The sequence below is a fragment of the Castor canadensis genome, chromosome 5 (assembly GCF_047511655.1).
Source record: "Castor canadensis chromosome 5, mCasCan1.hap1v2, whole genome shotgun sequence".
Lineage (NCBI taxonomy): Eukaryota > Metazoa > Chordata > Mammalia > Rodentia > Castoridae > Castor > Castor canadensis.
The window spans coordinates 157404269-157430246 of NC_133390.1; the positions used below are offsets into that span (position 1 = coordinate 157404269).

The 25978-nt window shown below is 51.0% G+C and overlaps 1 protein-coding gene and 1 non-coding gene across 2 annotated transcripts; one reads left to right on the plus strand and one right to left on the minus strand.

Moving 5' to 3' along the window:
• On the plus strand, positions 1–25745 carry Bpifb1 (BPI fold containing family B member 1). Its single transcript, XM_074072413.1, has 16 exons — positions 1–26; positions 2107–2263; positions 5211–5352; positions 6006–6113; positions 7587–7736; positions 8152–8233; positions 11608–11671; positions 13483–13568; positions 17042–17221; positions 18079–18132; positions 18491–18649; positions 20505–20572; positions 21719–21764; positions 22504–22567; positions 23363–23439; positions 25584–25745. Exons 2-16 carry the CDS (start codon positions 2137–2139, stop codon positions 25614–25616), a joined length of 1440 nt encoding a protein of 479 aa, XP_073928514.1. The 5' UTR covers positions 1–26; positions 2107–2136; the 3' UTR covers positions 25617–25745.
• Positions 24875–24981, minus strand: LOC141423568 (U6 spliceosomal RNA). The gene has a single exon (XR_012448413.1). It is a non-coding gene; the product is annotated as a U6 spliceosomal RNA (small nuclear RNA).
• Positions 25746–25978: the final 233 nt, after the last annotated feature.

Below are 25978 nucleotides of genomic sequence, written 5' to 3' on the forward strand. Positions count from 1 at the left end.
GCAGGCCCAGGACTCCACGTGTCCAGGTAAAAGTGGGGGGAAGGGGCCAGAAGCCTGGGCTGCCAGGAAGGCCCTGTGCTGGGGACACCTATTGAGGTCAGCCCAGGAGGAAAGGAAGGGCTGGCCTTGATGATATCCCTCAGTCAGCTGGGACCTCTCAGGGTCAGGGCCAGGAACAGAGAGGTGCCAGGTTCCTCACCCCAAAGACCCAAGAGCTGTGATAAGGAATGGGGTGGGCTGGTCTTTCCCAGACCTAACCCCAAGTTCATCAACCCACTCTGTAGACTCTAGTTGCTCAATGCCCGACTGTGCTGGGTTGATGCTAGGGACAAAGAAAAGCACCAACCACAGCAATGCTCCAGGAGCTCCCAGTCAGGCCATCATGGGGCTTGTGATAAAGGAAGGCCTGGCACTGGGAGAGGAGGGCAGTCAGAGAAAGCTTCCTGGAGGAGGCGACATGTTGGCTGCAAAACTGAGCAGAAGATGCTGGGCAGGGAGGAGTGAAAGGCAAAGAGGAATGGGAGCTGAATACCATGTGGCAGAGGGCATCTTCCATGGGAGGTGATCCTGCAGGCTCATGGGTCCCCCCTGCTCTGCGATTAGAGGAGGGCTGAGCAGACTGTGGGGCTGGGGGAGGTAATATAGGGGCAATGCACTTGGAAGGAAAAGATATGGAGTGGGGTGCAAAGGAGCAACATACAGGCCATCACCTCTGTCCTTGGGCTTTGCTGACATTAGCAATAGTAGCTGTCCTCTGTGACAACAGCCAGCATTTACTGAGCATTTCAGCATGCCAAGCCAAAATGCCTTCTCTCCTTGTGTCCTCCCGTCAACCTTGTGGTGTAAGTACTCTAATTACCCCCATTTCACAGATAGCAGACTGAGGCTCAGAGAGGGTAAGTCACTCACCCACAAGCACACAGCCAGTGAGGAGGAAGGCTCCTGCTGAATCTGTCTGACTACCAGACCATGATGTTTTCCCTCGGTCCTCAGGCTCCTGACAAGAGGGACATGGGGTGCAGTGACTTGACAGGAGTCCCCAACTCAGACTACCTTGGCTTAGTAGACTCAGCACCGCCCCCCCATTCTGCTAGGGTTCCCAGCGCTTCCATTCACTCAGCAGTCAGTTATGAAGCACCAGCAGGTACTGGAGGCACAGCAGGGAACAGCGGCCCCAGCCTCCCTCCTAGAGCTCACAGCTTAGTCCTGATCACCAGTGTCTCAGAGGACCTCCATGCTGCAGTCACCCGTGCCACATGTGTCTTTGGTGACAAGAAAGCACATGCTTAGCCAGGTAAGGGCTCAAGTCTCTGCGTTAACAGCCACAGGCTGGAAGGCAGGGCAGGTGTGAGATGGAGAACTCAGGACCAGTGGTGCCAGCCCACGGAGGACATAGAGAACCAAGGAGCCAGAACAACCAGCACCTCTCTCTTTCTCTCTCTCTCTCTCTCTCTCTCTCTCTCTCTCTCTCTCACATTTCTATCTCTAACTGGACCCAGACCAGCCTTTCTCCAAGAGAGGTCCAGGGTCCCTGGCTGCAGAAGGGAAAAGCTTTACAGAGAAAGTGAGAATCTGGGTGAGGTTGTGAAGGATAAATAAGAGCCCAACAGGCAACTTTGGGAGGAGAAAAGCACTGGAGAAAGCAAGAAGAGCCAGAGCAAAGGCCTGCACCCAGGAGAGACCAGAACTGTTCTGGAAACATCAGGAGCGTGGACTTGATAGAGCAAGAGGGGACAAAGCAAGGGATGGGTCAGATTGAGCGGCTGGGAGGGCGGAAGCGGAAGTGTTTTGTCCTGAGCATTGCTGGGCGTTTTCTGTAAGAAAATTGCTCACACTGCCCAAGCGCTTGCTGCGTGAGAGGCTTTCTAGATATTATCTCGCTCATTCCATTGACTGTGAAGTACAATTAGTTATTTCACCCACTTGTCAGAAGAGAACACTGAGGCACAGAGAGGCTAGGCTGACTCTCTCAGGCCATGCGACAAGGTGTTGCCCTTAACCACTGTACTATGTGGCCTTTCTGGATGCCATGCCCCGGGCCAGTGGGAATGGTGAGTCTGCTCTGGACCTCTCTGCCCAGCTAGCAGGACCCTCTGCTCCCCGTAGGCTCTGCTACCTGCCACCTGCTGCTCATCAATGCCCCAGAAGATGGCCATCCTGTGGACCTTTGCCCTTCTCTGTGCTTTGCTGGAAGCCACCTTGGTCCCAGCCACCCTCAGCCCCCCTGCAGAGCTAGTCCTTGGCCCAGAAGTCATCAAAGAAAGTAAGTCTTGATCCCCAGGCCTCACCACCATATGGCCAAGGGGACAGGTGGAGCAGCTATCCAAAGAGGGAGGGAATTCCCTATCTCTGGGGTTGTGCAAGGCATGGCTGGGATCCCAGGACATGGATGAGATGTGAGTGGATGACTTAGAAGGGCTGGGAGTGTCTGATATTCAGAACCCATGAGCCAGATGCAGTGGCTAATGCCTGTAATCCCAGCTATGGGAAGGCAGAGATCGGAAGGATTATGGCTGGAGGCCAGTCTGGGCAAAAAGTTAGCAAGACCCCATCCCTGGTGTGGTGGCACATGCCTGTCATCCCAGCTACTCAGGAGACATAGTTAGGAGGACTGTGGTCCAAGCCTGGCTAGGAAAAATTGTGAGATCCTATCTAAAAAATAACCTAAAGCAAAAAAGGGCTGGTGGAGTGGTTCAAGTGGTAGAGGGCCTGCTTAGCAAGCACAAGACCCTGAGCTCAATCCCTAGTACAGAGAGAGAGAGAGAAAATGATGCCAAGGTCCCCTTCTTAAATTCCATGATCCCCAAAACCCACCACTTGGGGATCTGTGGCTTGCATCAAGGGTTTGCCACCAAATGCAGCAATGTGACTTCCCCACCACCACCACCCTTGTCTGAAATCCCACTGGCAGAGCTGGGCTCAGGTGCTCCAGTCCCAGAACAAGGGCTCTGACGAGCAGTCCAGTAGCCTCGGTCTCATGCACAGCTTCATCACTCTCCAACTCGGTGACCCTGAGCAAGTCGCTGAGCCTCAGCTTCCTCTATGGAAGCAAATGAGGCCTTGACCCTGGGTTGGTGACATGTGCAATGGCGCAGGAACTGACCCAAGCCTCATGAACTCTGCAGCCGGTTCTCACCACAGCCCTTCCCCTGTGGGCCAAATTCTGTACTACTGTGGGGACCATCCTGTGCCTTGTAGACTGTTTAGCACCATCCTCAGCCCCGTTTTGACAACCAAAAATATCTCCTGCCATTGCCAGATGTCTCCAGGAGACAAAGTCACCCTGGTTGAGAACCTGCTGCTCCAATGGTGGTCCCCTGAGCAGGCCTGCTCCGCCAGCTCTGGCAGCCACCAGAGGACTGGACCTCTGCGTTCTGTGGAACTGGCCAGGGCCAGCGGATGGCTCCCCAAGGAGGGATGGGGATCAGAGAGCTCTGGGAGGCAGCGAGAGAGGCACAGAGGCCCTGGGCCCATGCCATGACTCCCCGGCTCATGGCATTAGAGCCAGAGGGAGCCAAAGGTGAGCAACCACGGTGTAAACCCTCCTGGCAGCAGTCAGAACCAGGGGTTGTTGTAAGAGCCTGGTTTGGGAGGAGACCCCAGGAATCATCTGCAGGACAGTTGGAGGGGGAAGTCGGGCAAGGAGAGATGGTCCATGAAGGGCCTGTCCAAGCTAGTGACCACTGTAGACACCGGAGCTTTCTCCTGCCACGCAACTGTGCTAAGCAATCAAGAGACAAAAGCCACATTGTAATCCGCATGGGTACGCTTAATATAAAGAGCTGCTAACCAAGCACAGCAGTACACATCTATAATCCCAACCACCTGGGAGGCTCGAGGTTTGAGGCCAGCATGGGCTAAAAGTTAGTAAGACCCCCAACCTCAATGAAGAAGCAGGCATGGTGCTGCATACCTGTGGTCCCAGTTACTCAGGAGGCTGCAGATAGGAGGATCGAAGTTTGAGACCAGTCCAGGCAAAAACTCAAGACTCTTCCTAAAAATTAACTAAAGCAAAAAAGGGCTGGGGCGAGGCTCAAGTGGTACAGCACTTGTATACCAAGCATGAGCCCTGAGTTCAAATCCCAGTACCATCAACGAAAGTTATAGCTGTGCGTGGTGGTTCACACCTATAATCCCAGCACTCAGGAGGGAGAGGCAGGAAGATCACAAGTCTGAGGCCAGCCCAGACTACATAATGAGACTGTCTCCAAAAAAGGAAAATTATTTCCAGGAGATTAGAGAAATGGGGAAGTGACTAAGAGGGAAAAAGAGATTATAAAGGGTTCCCCAGGGGTGGAAGGCAGGGTATCAAGGACAGCTCAAACTCAGAGGCAGAGAATTCTCCAGCTCTTCCTGGGGAGGGAGTGCTTGAAGCCTGCTGGATGGTGGGGACATTTGCTAGGTTGTCCCAGACCAGCACTGGTCCACAGCTGGTGAGCTAAGGCTCACCAGGAGAAGACCACATTCTCTGGGAAGCTGTCCCTGGAGGAAGGGGTCACTGTGACACCCAAGGAGGCCCCAGAACTCACTCGTTGCCCTAGGGAGCAAGGCTAACTCATGTCCCAGCACCCCGGGGAAGTAACACCATGGGAGGTGACAGGAGCACCCCGGGGCCTCCTCCTCTGTGTCCCTCCAGATCCTCTACCGACAGGATTTAAGGTTGCTTCCATTGGCAACACAGGGCAGACAGTGACCCGGGAGCTCTGAAGCATGCTGGTGACATAAGGCTGAGTTGCCTGCCCAATGGCCCAGGGGGCCAGGGTGTTAAACACCAACCAAATGGGTTCGGGCTGCTGGCGAAAGCTCTGGCAGAGACCAGGCCCAGGGCCCCAACTCACAGGCTCCTCTGCCCCACACCTGGGGCCCTCTGGACACCAGGCCCCCAGGATGTGACTCCCAGCGAAGTTAGCAAGGGGGCTTTGGCAGCAAACTGCCCCCAACAGGGCTGTGTGGGGTTCCTGCCGCTCATGAGAAGATGCACGGCCGATGTTCTGTGCACCAGTGGTCCCATCTACCCCAGTATCAGTCCTCATGTGAAAACAGCCCACCTGGGCCACCACCCTCAAGGGCACATCCACACAGTGGGGATGGTCAAGATGGAGATGTCAGAATCCAAGGAGCCCTGAGTGGCAGCCCTCTCAGCCTGGAGCCTCCACTAGGCCTTCTTTCCTGCCCCTCTTCCTGGCTCCTAATCCTGGATCTGCCTCCAGAGCTGACCCAGGAGCTCGAGGACCATGGTGCCACCACCATCCTCCAGCAGCTGCCACTGCTCAGTGCTGTGCGGAACAAGCCAGCCAGGGGCTTCCCGCTGCTGGGCGGCCTGGTGAACTCCTTCCTGAACTACGTCATCTGGTGAGTGGACCAGGGTAACACGAAGCCACTTCTTTCCACACCTCCCCACCCACCCCTGGCACACCTTGCAAGCTCAGTGGGTCAGTCAACAAACATCAGTCCCTAACCACCATGAAGAATGGATCAGACACAGTCCTCCCTTGAGAAGCTCCCAGAGTGGTTGATGATGACCATAGACAATGAGGCAGGAACCCTAAGAGGGCAGCCCCAGAGGAAGGCGGCCTGTGGTGGGAGTGAAGGGACAAGGCGCTGCTTCTCAGTGGAGAGGCTGAGCCAGAGACAGGAAGAAAACACATTCCAGGCAGAGGAACTAGCCTGGGCAAAGGCATGGAGGGGTGAGAGTCGCTCAGAATGGCTGCAATTCAAACCCCATGCATGGCACAGAGAGAAAGGCCAACCGGCTGAGGTCACAGAAGGTCTTATTGATCAGCCCAAGGAGTCGAGGTTCACTCCTAAAAGCCAAGGAACCACTGGAGAGTGGCAAACCCACGTGGAGGGGAGGGATGGAGGCAGAACCATGCTCAAGGAGTCAATGGCCAGGGACTGGGCTCCAACTTCTAGGAAAGACAGGGAAGGTAGAGTAGGAACAGGCTCGGGGACAAAACTTAGCTAAGCCTAAGGCACAATTCTCATCTCTCCCGAACCCCACCCAGGCTCAAGGTCACCTCCGCTAACATCCTCCAGCTGCAATTACAGCCCTTAACCGATGACCAAGGTCTGCTGATCAAGATCCCCTTGGATATGGTGGCTGGATTCAACACGTGAGTCCACTTGATTGGGCACAGTAGGCCTGACAGCTCCATTCACTCGTGCCCCTTCCCCCATGCAAATATCTGGAAGAAAGCATCCCCAAGTAGAGAGGACAAGTGCAAAGGCCCTGGGGCAGGAATGTACTTGCCTTGCTCAAAGAATAGCAAAGAAAGGAAAGGTGGGGGGAGGAGGTGGAAGATGAGGCCAGCAGGCAGCCAAACCCTGACCCTTCAAGTCTTGTGGGCCAAGGTGAAGACTTGGCTTGTGCCAAGTAAGGAACCAAGGAGGGTGGGTCTGAGCAGAGGTGGAGCATGGTGTGGCTCAATGTTTTTTGTTTTGTTTTGGTTTGGTTTTTTTCCTTTTTTTTTTATTCATATGTGCATACAATGCTTGGGTCATTTCTCCCCGCTCTCTTACCACCCACCCCACCCCCTCCTTCTCCCCCCTCTCTTACCACCCACCCTGCCCCCTCCTTCTCCCCCCACACCCTCGCTACCCGGCAGAAACTATTTTGCCCTTATCTCTAATTTTGTTGTAGAGAGAGTATAAGCAATAATAGGAAGGAACAAGGGTTTTTGCTCGTTGAGATAAGGATAGCTATTCAGGGCATTGACTCGCATTGATTTCCTGTGCGTGGGTGTTACCTTCTAGGTTAATTCTTTTTGATCTCACCTTTTCTCTAGTACCTGTTCCCCTTTTCCTATTGGCCTCAGTTGCTTTTAAGGTATCTGCTTTAGTTTCTCTGCATTAAGGGCAACAAATGCTAGCTAGTTTTTTAGGTGTCTTACCTATCCTCACCCCTCCCTTGTGTGCTCTCGCTTTCATCATGTGCTCATAGTCCAATCCCCTTGTTGTGTTTGCCCTTGATCTAATGTCCACATATGAGGGAGAACATACGATTTTTGGTCTTTTGGATCAATGCTTTTTTTAAAGGATCCTTCTGGATGCCGTGGGTTAAACAGGCTATAGAGAAGCAAGAGTGGAAGCAGGGAAGCCATCGACCCTCCTCAGGAGGAAGTGAAGATGGTTTACACCAAGGTTAGGACAAGTAGTTAGATTCTGGATATGTTTTGGAAGTAGGTAGAGACAGCTGGCTTTCCTGGTGAATTTAATGTGAGGACAGAGGGAAAGAGAGAGAGGGGTCAAGGTGACCCCAAGGTTTGCGCCTGCCAAAGTCCAGAAGGGTATAGCCAACAACCACGGCCATGAAAGGAGCAGGTTTGAGACCATGCAGCGTTCAGCGCTCTTATGCTAAGCTCAGTAGCTCATAGGACATCTGAGTAGCGAGTGGGGTGTAAGTTTGAAAGCTGTCGCCATAGGGGAGGGAGTTGAACTAGAGCTGGGGTACAGAAGTTGGGGGGATGAGGAGAACCTGCAAAGGAGACAGAGGGAGGAGAGGGTCCAGGAAGAAAGAAAGATGAGCCCCAGGGTGGCTTCCTGTCTGGACTTGAATGGTGCTCAGGCCCTGGTGCCCCCGCCCCCAGGCCACTGGTCAAGACTATCATGGAGTTCCACATGGAGACCGAGGTCCAGGCCCTCGTCTTGGTGGAGACCAGCCTGAATGGCTCCAACAACCTCATCCTTAGCAGTTGTGCCAGCAGCCGGGGCAGCCTGCACATAAGCCTGCTGAACAAGTGAGTGCTGGGATCCAAAGTTCCCTCGGACTTCCCCAGGGACTCGGGCAGGCCACCTCCCGGTGCCTCACTCACCCTCCTGGCCTGGAAGGGCAGTGGTGACACCTCCCCCCAGCAGTGAGAGGATTCCACCAGGCACAAGGCACTCAGGCCAGAGCACATTGTGTGACAAGGGTTCAAAAGCACAGCGCCTCCCTCCGCTTCTCCTTAGAAGAGATGGCCACAGGAGACACACACGCCAATGGCAGCACAGACTTCTAAAGACCACACCCTGCCCCTGCCCCTGAAGTCCCCCGGAGTCTAGCCCTGGCTCAGGGGCTACTCCCAGCCCTGCCTGGGCAGGTTCCTTCCTCCCCCTCCTGTAAAGCAGGGGAGGGGCAATCCTATCTGACCCCCTCCTGTCTCCCCACTAAAGGGTCTCCTTCCTGGCCAACTCCTTAGCAGACAAGGTCACGAACCTCCTGGTACCAGCCCTGCCCCAAATGGTGAAAAAGAAGGTGAGTGGAATTGGCCTCTGGCCTGTGGAGACTGCGCCCCCGCGTGGCTAGGGTGGAACTGCACGCTTGCACTAAGCAATCAGTCTCCCTGGATGGCCAGATAATTCCTTCAGCAAAGCAAGGAGCAATGGATTGTGCCTTGACCCAGTTAGGCCACTGAGGTCAAGGTAATGCAACTGCAAAGGCCAGCCAGGGGGCCATGACAATGACACGCTGGTGAGGGGAGGGAGCCCTGGGTTGCAGTTTGCTGATGCCCTGGTGTAAATGTCCCTGGATAGGACTGTGACAGAGGCTCATTGACACGCTATTGCGCAGTATTTCCACCAGGCGGGTAGGACCAGTGTAACCTTGAGAGCAATATGTGCTGGTAAAATAGAGCAAAGTAGGAATTAATGAGTTTCATGTTTTTAATGAATTCATTTTTAATATAGGCTTTTCATTGTAAGTTCATATAAATTATATTGTAAATTTTATTTCTAATAATGTCTGGATTTAGCACCTACCTCAGAAATTCTTGAGTTTTGTTTTGTTTTTTAATGCATATGTATGTGTGTGTGTGTTGTTTTGTTTTTGCGGTACTGGGGTTTGAACTCAGGGCCCTGTGCTTACTAGGCAGGTGCTCTACCACTTGAGTCACATGCCTAGTCCTGAAATTCTTGAAAATTTAACAATTTGTCCTTAAAAACTAGACAAGCTGACTCTAGCATACCACCTGCTGTGGGTTTCAGGGGCTGTTCCCCACCAGCTCCTGTTGGATTTATTTTTCTGAGTCAGCAAACAAAGTGAGTTGTTTTTTGGTTTTTGGGGTTTTTTTGGCAGTGCTGGGGATCAAACCCAGGGCTTCATACATGCCAGGCAAGCACTCCACCACTGAGCTACACCTCCAGTCCAGATGAATCTCATTTTATGCCCTTATGTGTCACAGGTAGACTTACAAAATGTTGTAAATTGGATTCATCCACACTGCCCCTCCTGGCTAAAACACCTTGTGAAATAGCTAGTATTTTTATGTTAAGACTTTTTTGAACTGAGAAGATATAATAACTAAAATACCTTTGGGAGAAAAATACCCATAATGCTACTTTAATCCAGTAGTTATTCATAATTTCATCTTGCCTTCTGATCTCCATCCAAGTGCATTTGTATCTTCACCTGCCTGCACGTGGTCAGCCTTTAAATCATAGGTATGTTTCCATGTCATTGTAGAAACTGGTAATTGTTGCAGTAGCTGAATCATATCTAATAATTTACTGAACTATCCAAAAAATCTTTCTTCCTAACAATGTGATTTTATTAAAAGCACTTTCAAACAACAGTAGCAGTATTTAAAACAATGTCTTATATAAACAATGGGACTTTTTTTTTTTCCTGGCAGCACTGAAGTTTGAACTCAGGGCTTCACCCTTGCTAGTCAGGCTCTACTGCTTGAGCCACACCTCCAGCCCTTTTTGCTATGGTTGTTTTGGAAACAGAGTTTCCATTTTTTGCCCAGGCTGGCCTGGACTGTGAGCCTCCTGTTTTATACTTCCCACCAGTAGCTGGGATAACAGGCATCTGCCACCACACCCAGCTTTTTTCCATTGAGATGGGGGTCTCACAAACTTTTTTGCCCAGGCTGGCTTGGCTCTCAGTCTCCAAGTAGCTAGGATTGTAGGTGTGAGCCACCCGTACCCAGAAGGACTTTCTAAGATCATTTTAAAACAGTGGAGATCTTGATTTTTCTACAAATTGCCTTCCATCTCTTTGTCTTCAAGAAAACTACAATGCAACATCTCCTTCCATTTTGTGAAATTATGCATCAAGTGTACATCGTAGAATCATGTACGTGGTTTTTTACTGAGTCAGGGTAAAGGGTTTCACCTTCTGTTTCTGCACTAGAAAGCTTAAGATATTGTATTTAGTAGAAAAGGATTTATTACCTTAATAGACTAAATACTGTATGTCAGAGAGACCAAAGAAAAACCAGTGAACAAGCAGGAGCCAAGGGGTGGGAGGGCAGTGTAGCCCAGTGGTAGAGCTCTTGCCTAACATGCTTGAGGCCCTTGGTTCTGCCCCCGTACCTAAAAATAAAAAAACTGAGTTAAGCAAAAATGAGATTTTAGAAAGTTAAGCAGCAATATGGGTTCAGTCAATGCAAGGTACCTTTCTCCAGTACCTTGTTGAAAGAAGGTGGGAAGAGAGAGGGAGGAGGAGAGGGGAGGGGCTGAATATAAATGAATACAAATGTGTTCTAACAAAGTAAAGGTGATGATCTGTTATTGTTAGAATTTAAGCCCCCCTAACTGCTAGCAAAGGTGCACATCCAGGAAGGGATTTTTAAGGAAATATGAAAATAAATAATTTTATTAAGTTGAGATTTCTAACACTACAGTTGTTTTTTGGTTTTGTTCTGTTTTTGTGGAACTGGGGCTTGAACTCAGGACCTCACGCTTGCTAGGTAGGCACTCTACCACTAGAGCCAATCTGCCTTCCCAACGTAGGAACTTCTTAAAGTAGAGCCCAGCTGCAATTTATTCCCCAGCCTCCAGGAAAGTCATGTTTTATCTGACAGCATACTTTAATAGTTAGAAATAAATTTTCCACTAGAAAAGATGGCAAGAACTTGGCATTATAAAATGCTCTGGCTGAGCATGGTGGCTCATGCCTGTAATCCCAGCTACTTGGGAGGCCGAGATAGGAAGATGACAGACAATCAAAGCAAGTGCTTAACCTCCTCTTTTAGCACAGCAGCAAGGCCAAGGTTTCCCAACCTGGGTATACTGACATTGAGGACTGAGTGATGCTTTTTCATAGGCACTGTGCTAGTATTGTGGGGTGCTTAGTAGCATTTCTGGCCTCTACCCACAAGGCACAAGTAACACTCCCAAGATGTGACAAAAATGTCACCAGATATTTCCAAATGTCTCCCAGTGGACAAAGTCACCCCTGTGAAGAATCACTGGCAATGTTAGGGAGAGAGGTGCTCAGTGGGCCAAGGGTGCGTTGGGGCTGGAAACTCACCAGGGTCACGGAGATTGTTCGGAGCCTGGCTTGTTGGGGTCTGGCTGGCGGCCATTGGTCTAGGGTCTGACATGTTCAGGGAACCCAGCAACCACCTACAGAATGAATCCGTGGATTCTCTGCTCTTGTGAGCAATTCAGGAGTGTGATAGGGACGCAGGTGGCAGGCCAGGCACACTCTGGGCACAGGGCAAGGGACAAACTATTGCAAAAGATCTCGGGTGGCCCTGGGGGCTGCCATAGACTCTGCACAGCACGACTAGCTGGACGGAGTGAACATGGATGACCGCCTGGCTGGCCCTGGCCATAGGTGGCTGGACACAGGTGCCTGTGGGGCTGGCTCCTCAGGATGACCCTGCATCTGTGCCGTTGCAGCTGTGCCCCGTGATCGAGGAGGCCTTCAAGGACATGTACGCAGACTTCCTGAAGATGGCGAAGGGTAGGTACACCACTCCTCACCCCCCAACTTTTCTGTGGCTGTCCAATGGGTCTCCAGACCCTGCAGCTCAGGCCCAGCAGCAGGTTAACCCCTTCCTAGGACCAGCAGGAATCTTCCACAAAGAACTGTGACATGAGCACACACAAGGCTCTGCATGAGAGGGCCAACAGGCGCCCCAGATAAATGCAAGTTCAAATCCCAGCTCTGTCGCTGCCTGGCTTCATGACCTTGAGAAAGTCACTCCACCTCCTTTTCCTCAATTTCCTTATCTGTGAAATGAAAGTTTTTACATCCTTATCTCAAAGAATCGTTAGTGAGGATTAAATGTTTACAGGAAAGTTCCAGGCATATAGTAGATATCCTGCCTGGCTAAAGGAAGTGCTTCCACATGTGGGCTGAGTAAATGGAAGGGAGGGAGGGAGGAAGTGAGGGAGGAAGAGAGGGAGGAAGGGAGGGAGGGAGGAAGGGAGGGAGGGAGGAAGGAAGGGAGGGAGGGAGGAAGGAAGGAAGGGAGGAAGGAAGGAAGGGAGGAAGTGAAGGAGGAAGGAAGGAAGGAAGGGAGGGAGGGAGGGAGGAAGGAAGGAAGGGAGGGAGGGAGGAAGGAAGGGAGGGAGGGAGGGAGGAAGGAAGGCGGGAGGGTGGATGGATGAGGCAGCAACCACTTTGAGCTATTAGAGAAGAAGGAGCAATGGCAGAGGGGAGATGAGTACCTAGGAAGGAAGTCACTTCTCACTCCCTGACTGTGGCAGAGATAGGAGGACACAGGCTTCTGCCCCCACCTTGGAAACTGGCCACGCCTGGCATCCTCAGAGTGAGAACCGGCAGGGGAGAAGAACGTCCTACCATCTACTGATTTAGGGTCTGAAGAGGCCCTTTCCAAGAGGGCCAGAGAGGAGTGGGGAGAGGAGAGCGGAATGAAGGACGCTGAGCCCAGCGAGCAGGGCACGGAGGCTGAGGCCTTGGGCTGGGGTTCGTGTCTTGTCACACTGATCCTCAGTGCATGAAGCTGCACTCATTGCCTGGCTTCACACATGAGGAAACTGAGACACGGAGCAGTTGAGTCACTTGTCTGAGTTCACAGAGGAAATTCGTGATGGGAGGGCTTGAACTCAGTTCCGGTTCCAAGTGGTGTGATTCAGACTCGGTCATTACTAGCAGCCTATCCTTGACATGAGGCGCGACTCACCTCATTTTAAAACAAGGAATCTGGGAAGCAAAACAGTCGTCTACTTGGGTGAGACTGTAGCAGAGAGAGAAGAAATGGAGTCAGAGGCAAGAACGTGAACCCAGTCCATCAGGCTCTGCTCCCCAGGGTCAGGGTCAGGGCTACAGACCCTAGCTCCCCTCCCTTCCCCTCCCCCCCCATCCTTTGCCTTGCTGCCAGGCAGATGAGGAGCCACCGCCACCTGGTGGCCACGTGGGGAATCCCCGGTGAACACTGGCCCTGGGTGCATACCTGGTGTTCAGACCAGACCTGCCCTTTTGGAGAGCGGGCTGCAGTCTGGTGGGAGCAGACTTATGAAGAGCTGTCCAGGCTTGGCCTGAGACGGGCTGGGTTCAAACCTTCTCACTGCAGGCTCCAGTGCAAGTCAGCTCTCTTTTCTGAGGCTTGGTTTCCCTGACTAAAATGCAGTGGCAAGGGGGTCTACCTCCTAAGGTTACTGTGAGGAAGTGAGTCTGCATGTGTAAGGGTGCTTAACACAGTCCCTGTCCTCATGGTCACCACCATTATCCTTGTCATTCTCACTCCCACCATCCCCTCTCCAGTGACGCCAGCCACCCTCACAGAACTCTCTTCTTGCCCCACATAGCACCGATTTCCCTCAGCCCTGGACTGCTGAACTTTGACCTTCTGTCTTCCACCATCACGGGCAGCAGCATCCAGATGGACCTGCAGGTGAGTGTCCCAGACCTCAGATCAAAGCAGAGACAAAGACATCGCTGCTGTCCTCCCATCACCTCTCAGACACAAGCAAAGAAAACCTGCCCTCCATCAAGGTATGCACCGAGCATGCCACATGCCAGCCATCCTGAGGAAGAAAACCCTATAGGTCACACACAGAGCAACCCCCGTGGGAAGGGTGTCTGTCCTCTACCCTTGACCCTGCATATGCATGGAGCCCTGAGCCTTTCTCTCAGGCACACTCCTGTCAGTTCCCAAACTTCTGGTGACATTGCAGCAAGAGTTCAGGATGGAGACATGACTTCAGGATCACAAAGACCTAACTTTCTCTCCCAGCTCCATGACTCCCTGGCTGTGTGCTTTGGGGCAGGTTTCTTCACCTCTCTGAGCCACCATTTTCTTGTCTGTAAAATGTCAATAATAATGGCCATTTAAGAGAGAATGAAGTGAGACCACCTGGGGCCTAGCAGACAGGAAGTGCCCAGTAATCATGGGCTATCTGTGAAACGTGGAGCCGCCTGTCCCTGCTGCAGCAGGGATGCCATCAAACCCGTTCTCAGGGAAGCCTTAGAAAAAACTGTAACATCAAACTTTCCACTCAGTTGGCGGCAGCTTTGAACTTTTCCTTCATTTAAGGTAGCTGAGAAGTTAAAATATAAGTGAAAAATAAGATACCTGGTTTGCAAACTGGGCAGGGGGTATGTGTCTGTAGTTCCAGGTACCAGGAGGCCGAGGCAGGAACAGGAGGATCACTTGAGCCCAACCTGGTAATGTAGCAACACCCCATGTCTTTAAAAAAAAAAAAAATGCTAGCTAGATAGATAGATGGCTAAAAACCAGGAATGATCTGAGGGATTCAGACGAAGTAAAGGTTCTCAGGCACCTTACAACTCATTACCTTCCACAAGGCACTGAACTCCTAGCTAAACTTCCTGGCAACGAATGCAAAAATCCAAACAGTCTGAATGGTGTCTTAGTCTATTTTTTTTTTTCATTATTCTGCATGGGAATACCCAGTTTTTCCAGTTCCATTTATTTTTTTTTTCATTTTTCTTTTATTATTCATATGTGCATACAAGGCTTGGTTTATTTCTCCCCCCTGCCCCCACCCCCTCCCTTACCACCCACTCCACCCCCTCCCGCTCCCCCCCTCAATACCCAGCAGAAACTATTTTGCCCTTATCTCTAATTTTGTTGTAGAGAGAGTATAAGCAATAATAGGAAGGAACAAGGGGTTTTGCTGGTTGAGATAAGGATAGCTATACAGGGCATTGATTTCCTGTGTGTGGGTGTTACCTTCTAGGTTAATTCTTTTTAATCTAACCTTTTCTCTAGTTCCTGGTCTCCTTTTCCTATTGGCCTCAGTTGCTTTAAGGTATCTGCTTTAGTTTCTCTGCATTAAGGGCAACAAATGCTAGCTAGTTTTTTAGGTGTCTTACCTATCCTCACCCCTTCCTTGTGTGCTCTCGCTTTTATCATGTGCTCATAGTCCAATCCCCTTGTTGTGTTTGCCCTTGATCTAATGTCCACATATGAGGGAGAACATACGATTTTTGGTCTTTTGAGCCAGGCTAACCTCACTCAGAATGATGTTCTCCAATTCCATCCATTTACCAGCAAATGATAACATTTCGTTCTTCTTCATGGCTGCATAAAATTCCATTGTGTATAGATACCACATTTTCTTAATCCATTCGTCAGTGCTGGGGCATCTTGGCTGTTTCCATAACTTGGCTATTGTGAATAGTGCCGCAATAAACATGGATGTGCAGGTGCCTCTGGAGTAACAGTCTTTTGGGTATATCCCCAAGAGTGGTATTGCTGGATCAAATGGTAGATCGATGTCCAGCTTTTTAAGTAGCCTCCAAATTTTTTTCCAGAGTGGTTGTACTAGTCTACATTCCCACCAACAGTGTAAGAGGGTTCCTTTTTCCCCGCATCCTCGCCAACACCTGTTGTTGGTGGTGTTGCTGATGATGGCTATTCTAACAGGGGTGAGGTGGAATCTTAGTGTGGTTTTAATTTGCATTTCCTTTATTGCTAGAGATGGTGAGCATTTTTTCATGTGTTTTCTGGCCATTTGAATTTCTTCTTTTGAGAAAGTTCTGTTTAGTTCACCTGCCCATTTCTTTATTGGTTCATTAGTTTTGGGAGAATTTAGTTTTTTAAGTTCCCTGTATATTCTGGTTATCAGTCCTTTGTCTGATGTATAGTTGGCAAATATTTTCTCCCACTCTGTGGGTGTTCTCTTCAGTTTAGAGACCATTTCTTTTGATGAACAGAAGCTTTTTAGTTTTATGAGGTCCCATTTATCTATGCTATCTCTTAGTTGCTGTGCTGCTGGGGTTTCATTGAGAAAGTTCTTACCTATACCTACTAACTCCAGAGTATTTCCTACTCTTTCTTGTATCAACTTAAGAGTTTGGGGTCTGATATTAAGATCCTTGATCCATTTTGAGTTAATCTTGGTATAGGGTGATATACATGGATCTAGTTTCAGTTTTTTGCAGACTGCTAACCAGTTTTCCCAGCAGTTTTTGTTGAAGAGGCTGCTATTTCTCCATCGTATATTTTTAGCTCCTTTGTCAAAGATAAGTTGCTTATAGTTGTGTGGCTTCATATCTGGATCCTCTATTCTGTTCCACTGGTCTTCATGTCTGTTTTTGTGCCAGTACCATGCTGTTTTTATTATTATTGCTTTGTAATATAGTTTGAAGTCAGGTATTGTGATACCTCCTGCATTGTTCTTTTGACTGAGTATTGCCTTGGCTATTCATGGCCTCTTGTGTTTCCATATAAATTTAACAGTAGATTTTTCAATCTCTTTGATGAATGTCATTGGAATTTTGATGGGAATTGCATTAAACATGTAGATTACTTTTGGGAGTATAGACATTTTTACTATGTTGATTCTACCAATCCATGAGCATGGGAGATCTCTCCACTTTCTATAGTCTTCCTCAATCTCTTTCTTCAGAAGTGTATAGTTTTCCTTGTAGAGGTCTTTCACATCTTTTGTTAGGTTTACACCTAGGTCTTAGTCTATTTTGTATTGCTGCAACAAAGTACCTTAGGGTGAGATATTTATAAATAATAGAAGTTTATTCAGCTCACAGTTCGGGAAGCTGGAACGTCCAAGAGCATGGCACTAGCATCTGGTGAGGGTCACAGTGCTGCCTCACCCCATGGCGAAAGGCAGAAGAGCAAGAGGGGGTGAAAACAAGGACAGCAGAGCACTGAACTCACTTTATAACAACCCGCTCTTGCTGTAACAAAGCTAACCATCAATCATGACCTAATCACCTCCTGAAGGTCCCGCCTCTCAAACCTGTTGCACTGGGTGCTGTTTCTGACACAGCAGCTCCCAAGGACACATTTACACCAATGTGGCATCATCTCCTGCCAGGTAGCTACTAGGTACACTGTGGAGGTCAGGTCCCAGCCTACACCGTGCTCTGTCCCCTCAGGCCACATTACTGGACTCACAGGCCAAGGTGACCAAGTGGTTCAATGACTCCGTGGTGGCCCCGGCATTGCCCACCCTGAACAGCACCCTTTTCAGCCTTGCCATCAGGCAGGACGTGGTGAGCGCCGTGGTGGCTGCCATTCTCCCTCCAGAAGAGCTCCTGGTCCTGCTCGACTTTGTGGTGAGCCTCACCAAGGGATAGGGGCAAGGGGGCACACCTGCTGCATCATCTCCCCCAAAAAAGGACCCAGTGAGGCCTGGAATTCCCTGCCTTGCTGTCTTCATCCCTCCAGCCCCTAATGGTCCGTGTCTGACATTCAGCGCAAAAGCTGGACATGTCCCTGGATTGTCCCACTGAGGCTCTGGTTCTGCCCTGTGGAATCGAATCTACCTGTTTTTTCTATAAGAGTCCCAGGGAGCCAAAGGGCATCTGAGACCCTGAGTGGACAAGGATGACAGTGATGCTACTGTTGCCACATGACCCACAACAGACATCACTAATTGGCCAGGGTCTTCCTTCCTACTAAGCCAGGTGCCAAGGCAACCTTGGAGTCCCTGCAAGTGCAGCATGGCAGACTGGAGTCTACCACCAGTCATGCCTAACAGCCACCCATCCAGGGCGACTGACAGGGAAACCGAGGTCCAGAGGAGAAGAGTGGCCTGAAGTATGGGAGGGTGGCAGAACCTCAGGTGCCAAGGCCTTGAGATTTGGACTCAGAATCAGGGACTGGGATGGATGGAGGGAAAGGGGGCAGTCAACACAGTCATAGTCACAGCTGCAGGGAGAACTGATGTCACTGCTGAATGTCCTCTGGGTACCCCAGCCCACAGCAGAAGCCCACTGTGGCCCCATGCCACAGTGGCTGACCTAGGGGCTATTTTTCCACAAGTGACAGACACGGCCTGGACCACAAAAAAAAAAAAAAGCTGGCCTTCCAGCTTTTGTGGGGTTCTGGAAAGCCTTCATCCCATCAGTGAGATGTAGATGAGCCTTGTGTCCTGTCTGACTGACCTTCTCTGGCTTTTTCTCCCCCTCAGCTTCCAGATCTGGCCCATGAGCTTAAGTCAAGAATCAAGGTGATCAATAAAACGGTGAGTCCATCTGCCACCTGTGATGTGATGGGTGCTGGTGCAGTCTGTCCGTTGGCCTCTGGGGTGGGGAACTGGTGGGGGCTGTTTTACCTTCCACCACTGGGGACATTAACAAACCAGGTACCTGGCCGCACGCAGATCTCAGTCAAGCAGAGAGGGTTGAATGAAACAATCATGTGGATGGTATTTCATCACAAGTGTGGTGGCAAAAGACCAGTGCTGGGGTGTTGAGGGTGTCCTTGTGCAGCTGCGAAAGGGAGGGCATTCCAGACGTGCACTCCAGAAAGGATCTGTGGGAAGCGCAGAGGGGAGGCCAGGCTCGGGCCACAGTGACCATGTGGGTCTCATGTCTCTCCAGGCTTCTGATAAGCTGGGACCCACCCAGATTGTGAAGATTGTTACCAGGAAGCTCCCCCAGCTCTCTCTGAGCCAGGATGACGCCAAGTTGGCCCAACGGATCTTGCTGGAAGTGTTCGCCACCAATAAAGATGTCCGGCCCTTCTTCACTCTGGGCATTGTGAGTTCAATTATCTGTGACATGGGGACTTCCCATTCACTGCTCTTGTAACCCACCAGCAGGAGAAGAGGGAGATCTGAACCAAGAGCCAGGAGTTTGGGAGCCCAACTTTGACCCCATGACTTTATTGGTCAGGGAATCTTTGGGCAGAAACTCAACTCACATGCACAGAAGGAATTGCATTCACTCATATAACTGAAAAGCCAAATGATGTCATCTTCTTTCTTCTTTCTCCCCTCTGGCGACTTTGTCTTCTCCATGCTGTCTTCATCCTTGGGCAAGCCATTCCCTCATGGAAGGACCAAGCTGCATCAGGCTTATCTCCTACCAACTTCATCCCATAGGAGGGGCTTCTGTCCTAATCGCTCCAGCAGTCTCAGGGCTGCCTCTCATTGGACGAGTTTGGGTCATGTGACCATTCCTGAGCCAATCTGTGTGGCCAAACACACAGATTGAGCTGGGACAAACACAGGAGTGGGGATTGGGAGTTGGCTGCATCATAACCACGAACAACTGAGGGGGTGGTCAGAGCTTCCATTTTCGGGACCACTGTGTGAAGGGATGGGCATGGGGGTCTTTGAAGGACAAGCCTACTAGGAGGACCCTGAGCAGGATCCCTGGAAGCAGAGCCTGAGATGAAGATTCTCTTAAAGGTGACTAATCAGGGGACAGTTCTCAGGGCACGGAAGTCTCTGTCAAATACATGGTCTCAGCTGGAGGCTCACCCTCACCTCACCCCACAGGGAGCCCCAGAGCATTCACTGCACAACATTGAGAGCAGAAGGGCAACCTTTTGTACTCCTTCAACCATCAGCCATCGCCCCACCAAGAGCCCCCAGGGGTCGGGAAAACAACACCCACCCCCACCCCCACCCCACCCCCCACCCCCCACCCCCGCCATCAAGTTCACTCCATTCAAGCAAGGGATGTTCCCCAGACAAGGGGCAGCCGTGAACTGTTAGTGACAACACACAGCATCGGGGAGGCGGATGCCCCACCTGCACAGGGACCCGAGCAGGGCAGCCATGTGTCTGCTACAGAGGGCAAAGAAGGTTCGAGATGAGACGGACTTATGGGTGGGCGCTGGGTGCTTAAGGCCGTCGGGCGCTACCTAGCTCTTAGTGCCAGGCTCAGATTGATGTGTGCATAAGTGGAGTCTCCGTGTACAGCCGTGCAGCTTTTCTGGCACACAATTTTCGGGGTGCCTTCCAGAATGACAGGTGAAATGGTGCCTCCTAGAGGTGTTCAGAATGCTCTGGCCTCCTGTGGTGAAGGGCATTCTGTCCCCAACCAGCAGTGGGAGCTGACTGCACTCCCAGGTGACCCCTCCATGGCCAATGCGGGACACTGCAGGACAAGTTGTTCCCTGGGTACAACTGCCTAGAGCTGGAGCCTGGTGCACTGCCCTCAGGGTCACCCTGACCCAAAGGTCAGGCCAATGCATGCCTTGGGCCTGTGCGGGACCTGGCTTTAGCTCTGACCTTTCTGATAATACCAACAATGGTTACTGTCTAGCAGGGCCTCAGTCCTCTCTGTCCCTGTTTCCTGCCCTGTACACCAGGGAAAGAACAGCAGCAGCCCACAGGGCTGGAAGGATCAAAGGGTGTGATCACATCAAGTTTTAAAGTGCCACTCGACACACAGCAAGGGCCGCGTCCAGCACACCTGTAATGCCATCTGCTAAGCAGGGAATGGGCACGAGGACCATTCCTCTGAATAATGCTGAAAGTCAGGCCCAGAGAGGTCAAATCTTTTCCCAAGGTCACAGAGCCCAGGGACGGGACTCAGCAGGTGACCCTGAATCCAGAGCCTTCTTGCATTACCTGAGCCCTACACCTGGCTTCTCTTATTGCAGGAAGCCAACTTAGCAGCTCAGTTTTACGCTGAAGGGGACTGGCTTGTACTCAACTTTAATGACATCAGGTAACGTGTGAACCATTGTGAAGATTCCGCTGACAATAATAAGTGCTGCCCTGTGACTAGGGTGTCCTTAAACACCTAGTGGGTGGACATCAGGTGAGGGCTGCTCCAGGGAAGGCAGAAGGCTGCCTTGCCTGGACTCCTCTGCTGGTGAGGACTGAATTCAAGAGACAGGGAAGGACAGTGAAGGGACCTTACACCTCCTCAGGAAAGGCCACCCCTGGCCATGGGAACGGCCTACCCAGCACCACTCCATGGCCTCAGGAGGCCCATTCTGGACAGTCCCAAGACAGTGGCAGTGACAGTGGCAGTTGGCCCCAGGCACTGAGTCTAGCACAGAAACACCTTCTGCCTCCCTGCAGAGTCTCTCCACCCCAACCCCTGCCCCAGAGCAACTTCAGGGCTTGCAAGCTAGAGCCTCCAGGAATAGAATCAGGCTCAAAGGTGTTTTGATTAGGGTTGAATTTTAATGTAGGTTAAATATAGAAATCAGACTACCTGATTGCCCTGGGCTGACACTCTTACATAGCAACAAATGGTTGAGCTGGGAATCAAACCCCCTCCCATTTAGAAGGAGTTTGGCTTGGCTGGGCACAGTGACTCATTGCTGTAATCCCAGCTACTTGGGAGGCAGACATTGGGAGGATTGAAATTTAAGAACAGACTGGGAGAAAAAAAAAATTAGTGAGACACCATCTCAGCAAACAAGTCAGGCATGGTAGGATACATCTGTATTCCCAGCTACACAGAAGGCATAGGTAGGAGGATCACAGTCCCAGGCTGTCTGAGGCAAAAAGCAGAAGACCCTCCTGAAAAATAACCTGTATTGAAAAAGGGCTAAAGGCAGAGCTCAAGTGGTAGAGTGCCTGCCTAGCAAGTGCAAGGCCCCAAGTTCAAACCCCAGTACTGCCAAAACAAAACTGGAAGGCGGGGTGGGGAGGAGGGGTTGGCAGAGGAGGGAGGAGGCTTGGCTCCCTTGTAATCCACCAGTCCTCACTCCTGGGTGATTTTGCCACCCCCGTTAGACATGCTCTGTGAGGCACGGCCTCGCTTTGGTTCACAGCTACGTCATGAGGGCCTGCACTGTGCCTGGGTGCTGAGCGGGAGCTCAGCCAAGTGCTGGCTCTCCAAGTGGCCTTTGTGTTACAGCTTTGATCGGATCCGCCTCATGATCTCGGACATCGGCCTGTTCAATGTAAGTACTCACGAGGGCAGGGGGTCGCAACGGCCCGTTCTGAAAAGACACTGCCCAGGATTTGCTCCCCGTGAGAGCCCCATGGGCAGCTTCAGGAGGACTGGCTGCCTCCACATCAGCCACAAAGTCCAGCCTCCTGACTGGGGTATTTACTGAGCACCGCTGTGTGCAGACGCAGCTGAGAGCACACGTGGCACACAATCCAGACTTTCTGTCAGCAAAGCTTTGATTCTGTACTAGAAACCAAAGCCCCTGAACTCATGAAGTCTTGCCTCAATGTCTCTGGTCAGCCTTCACCCTCTGGTCCTCCGTTTCCCCAGTCACCAGACGGAACTAGGGGTCAAAACGGGCTGGGTTCTCTCTTTAGCCATGTTCTCTTTGATCTTTATGGGTTTTCTTTTTTTTTTTTAAGCAATATTTTAAAATATTTTAAGCAGTATTTTCTAAGTGGAAATCAGGACCTCTGACCTCCGTTGAGAAGTCAGAAGTCCAGGCAGCGCAGGGCAGCTCCCTCCCCTCCCAGACCCCTGAGAATGGGGTGTCCCCTGTGGGCCAGCTGCGTTCCTGACTCTCCCCAGTCTGTCTGTTCCCAGGACCCCTTGCAGCTCTGACCTGCGGGGGGCCTGGGATTCCAGCACCTCTCTCAACTATCCTCCCCATGAGGATGAGCTAGGCTGCCTGGAATAGTCCAGAGGACCTGGCCACTCAGCCAGGGTGACAGTCCCCATCTCTCCAACAGCCTGAAGTCCTGACCAGCATCCTCACGAAGATCCTCTACTCTTCCCTGCTGCCAAATGAGAATGGTGCGTCACTCTGCCATCTTCCCCCCCCCACCGCAGCTTTGCTCTGCCCCTTCTGCTTCATTTGGGGACCTCTTATTTTCCACCTGTCCACCAGAGCCCAGTTCAAATTCCACCACTCCAGGGCACCTTCCTGGTCACCCAGTGGGAATGTCCTCTTCCATCTCCCGTCCTCCCAGCCCAGTTCCTTCAATAACAGCAGCACCAGGGAGGACAAAGTTAAGCTTGTGAACCCCAGCGTTACAGGACTGGCCACAGGAAGGGGACAGAAGTGCAGAGAGCTAGAACACACTTGAGGAGCCTCAGACAGATCTGGGTTCAAGTCCTGGTCCCCTTCTGGCTGGCTGACTGGCCTTGGACAAGCACCCTAATCCTCTTGAGCCTCAGTTTCTCCATCTATGAAATGGAGAAATAAGTACCTTCCTCAAAGATGCAACTGAGGCAATGTGTGTTAAGGGGGTGGGGAAAGCAGGTAACCTCTTCCAGCATCACCTTTTCAATTTCATCTGACTAGAGTGGGAAATCTTGAAGTATAGAAACTCGCTGCGGGTGACTGGGAGCCAGTGATGTTTCCTGAGCAAGAGGGTGAGAGGATGTGAGAGGTCCATTTTGAGACAGTCACAGCAAATGAGATGAGGCTGAGTGGATGCTGGGCAGAAAATAGGCAAGCAGAGCCAGAAGGGACAGTCCAAATCAGGTGTGCCAGGCCCTGGGCTCCCCTCCAGGAGCTGTGAGCCTGCCCACCCCTGCCCAAGCCCACCCTGGGCCCACCAGTCTTGGCCATGTTTGTTTTTTCAGGCAAATTAAGACCTGGGATCCCAATATCGATATCGAAGAACTTGGGATACAAGACAGCTTTGTGGTCTGTGACCCAGGTGAGTGGTGTGGCTGGGAGGCAGGGCATACACACCAATCCCAGCCCTGCCGGGCATTGTGGGTAACACGGCCAAGTCCCTAAGTCCCTTCCTTTTCAAGGCCTCACCTCCTCCTCACTGCCATGTGAGGGACCCAGACACCCTTCCCACCCCGCTTGGCATTGTTCATGCATTCACTTGCTCGTTCACTCAGTAAATCTTTTCTGAAGGCCTACTGTGTGCCCGGCATGACTCTGAGAGCTTGAGGCCACAGAAGTGAAGCCTCCCCACCCCCTTTGGCAGAGCCTACATCCTAGCAGGAGAGGCAGATACATAAGCACATAATCTGTAGCATCAAGTAGATCCAGGCCGAGAATAAAAATGAAGCAGATAAGACAGAGTGATGGCCGAGAAGGGCTGTTGTTTTACGCAGGTGACATTTGGGTGACTCCTGAGGAGGCGGGATTGTGAACCCTGTGGGCAGCCAGGGGAAGTGTCATGTCAGAAGGGACAGCAGAAGCAAAGGCCCTGAGGCAGGGATGTTTAATGTTCCAGAAAAGATGATGACGGAGCCAGGATCTGAGGCAGTATCCAAGGCACGTAGATCTTAAGCTTCACACAGACACTTATGTGGCCAAGTGGCCTCAGAGCAGCAAAGCCCAGAGTCCTATCCATCTTGTTCATATCACTGTACGCAGAGCTTGAACAAGGCCTGGCACACACTAGGCATTCAATACATGCTTGTTAAGAAAAATGACTCTGTAGCATCAGCTGGGGGGGAGGGCAGCAATAGCATCATGTCACCCTCACTCAGTGACAGCAAGTCCTTTTCAAAGCCATATACCCAGTAGGTGGCAGATGGGATTTGCATGTGGCACCAGCCACAACTTCCACATGAGCCAATGTCAGCAAGGTGCCATGTCAGTCAGCTGGCCAGCAAGCATCTACTGTGTGAGGGCACTGGTCACAACAGTGACAAAACAGAAATAAGTGGCTTCTTAGAGTCTCAATTCCACTCTAGAGGACAGAGATGTTGGAAACAGAATTATTATCAACAAAGAACACCCGCGGTCAGGTGCCAGTGGCTCATACCTATAATCCTAGCTACTTGGGAAGCTGAAATCGTGAGGATCATGGTTCGAGGCCAGCCCAGGCAAATAGTTCTTGAGACCCCCATCTCCAAAATAACCCGAGCAAAATGGACTATAGGTGTGACTCAAGATGTAGAGCACCTGCTTTGCAAGCACAAAGTCCCACCAAAAAAAAAAAAAGAAAGAAAGAAAAGAAAACCCACAGATAACTTGCCCACCACCCTTCTGTGACAAGTGTCCAGCCTGACACCACAGAGGCACTTCAGGCCAAACCCTTGCTCTTATTAGTCCTGATTTGCCCAACCACTGCATTCCTGACCCTTTTCATTCTGGAGAAGCTCGGATTTAAATTCACTTTTTTTTTTTTTAATGTGGAACGCTTCACGAATTTGCATGTCATCCTTGCGCAGGGGCTGCGCTAATCTTCTCTGTATCGTTCCAATTTTAGTATACGTGCTGCAGAAGCGAGCACTTAAATTCACTTTTTGCATATATTCCCAAATTTCTGGGCTTGCTCTACCTGTTTTCAGCTAGCAACACAGTGATTTCCTTGGTATCACTTTAAAAAACTTGTGTTTAAAATCCAGTAGGAGAAAAGAATAAAGGAACAAACATGAGCTAGAGCCAGTCCAAGTAAGAGAACGCTTGGTGAGAGGTCAGGTGACAATGGCAAGTGCTCACTATATACTTCTTTGCTGGCTGTTTGACAATGCTCAGAATAAAATCTTGGTGGGGCTTGCTAGGACAAGTTCCCCACATTGCACTTAGTGAGTCTTGTTAAAATCTCAGCTTCCTGGGTTCCCACGGTGACAGCCAGAAAGCTGCCTTTTATAAAACTTCTTGGAGCATGGTGGCTGGCTGGGTTTGGGAACAGCAGTTCTACACAATCTGCCCACTGCAGCAGATGCCTCACCTGTGCCACAGGCCACCATGAGACATGGCTGTTCACACACAGCCCCTCTACCCTGATGAGTGAGTTCGGGAGTTCAGGGTCATGACCCCCCCTCCCTTGTAAAGGACAAAATCATCACACTCCACAATAACAGCCCTCTGGCTCTCCTCCTTCAATTCCAGGGCGCCCTCGTGCTCACCCCAGCCTCCGCCTAGAACCCTGGCTCTTCTCTCTCCCAGTGATGACATGGAGGTGGCTGTCCCCGGCAGGTGGGGTCTCAGCTGGGAGTGTGGGAACCAGCTCTGTGGGTCATCTCTCCCTGAATTAATAAACACATGCTTGTGGCTCTGCAGCCTGGAGTGTGGCTTTGTCCCAGTATAGGAGTCACTCTGCCATTAGCAGACTTGGGGACTGTACGCTAAGCCATGTTGAGGCACTCTGCACCAATCCGGGCAATGTCGGGGCTGTGTGGGGCTGTATTAGACCTGGGTGGCCTTGATGTCTCCCTGGGCCACAAGATGAAGAAAGCCAGTGCCTGTCTCCATGTCAGCTTCACAACCATCTACAGTGATCTATG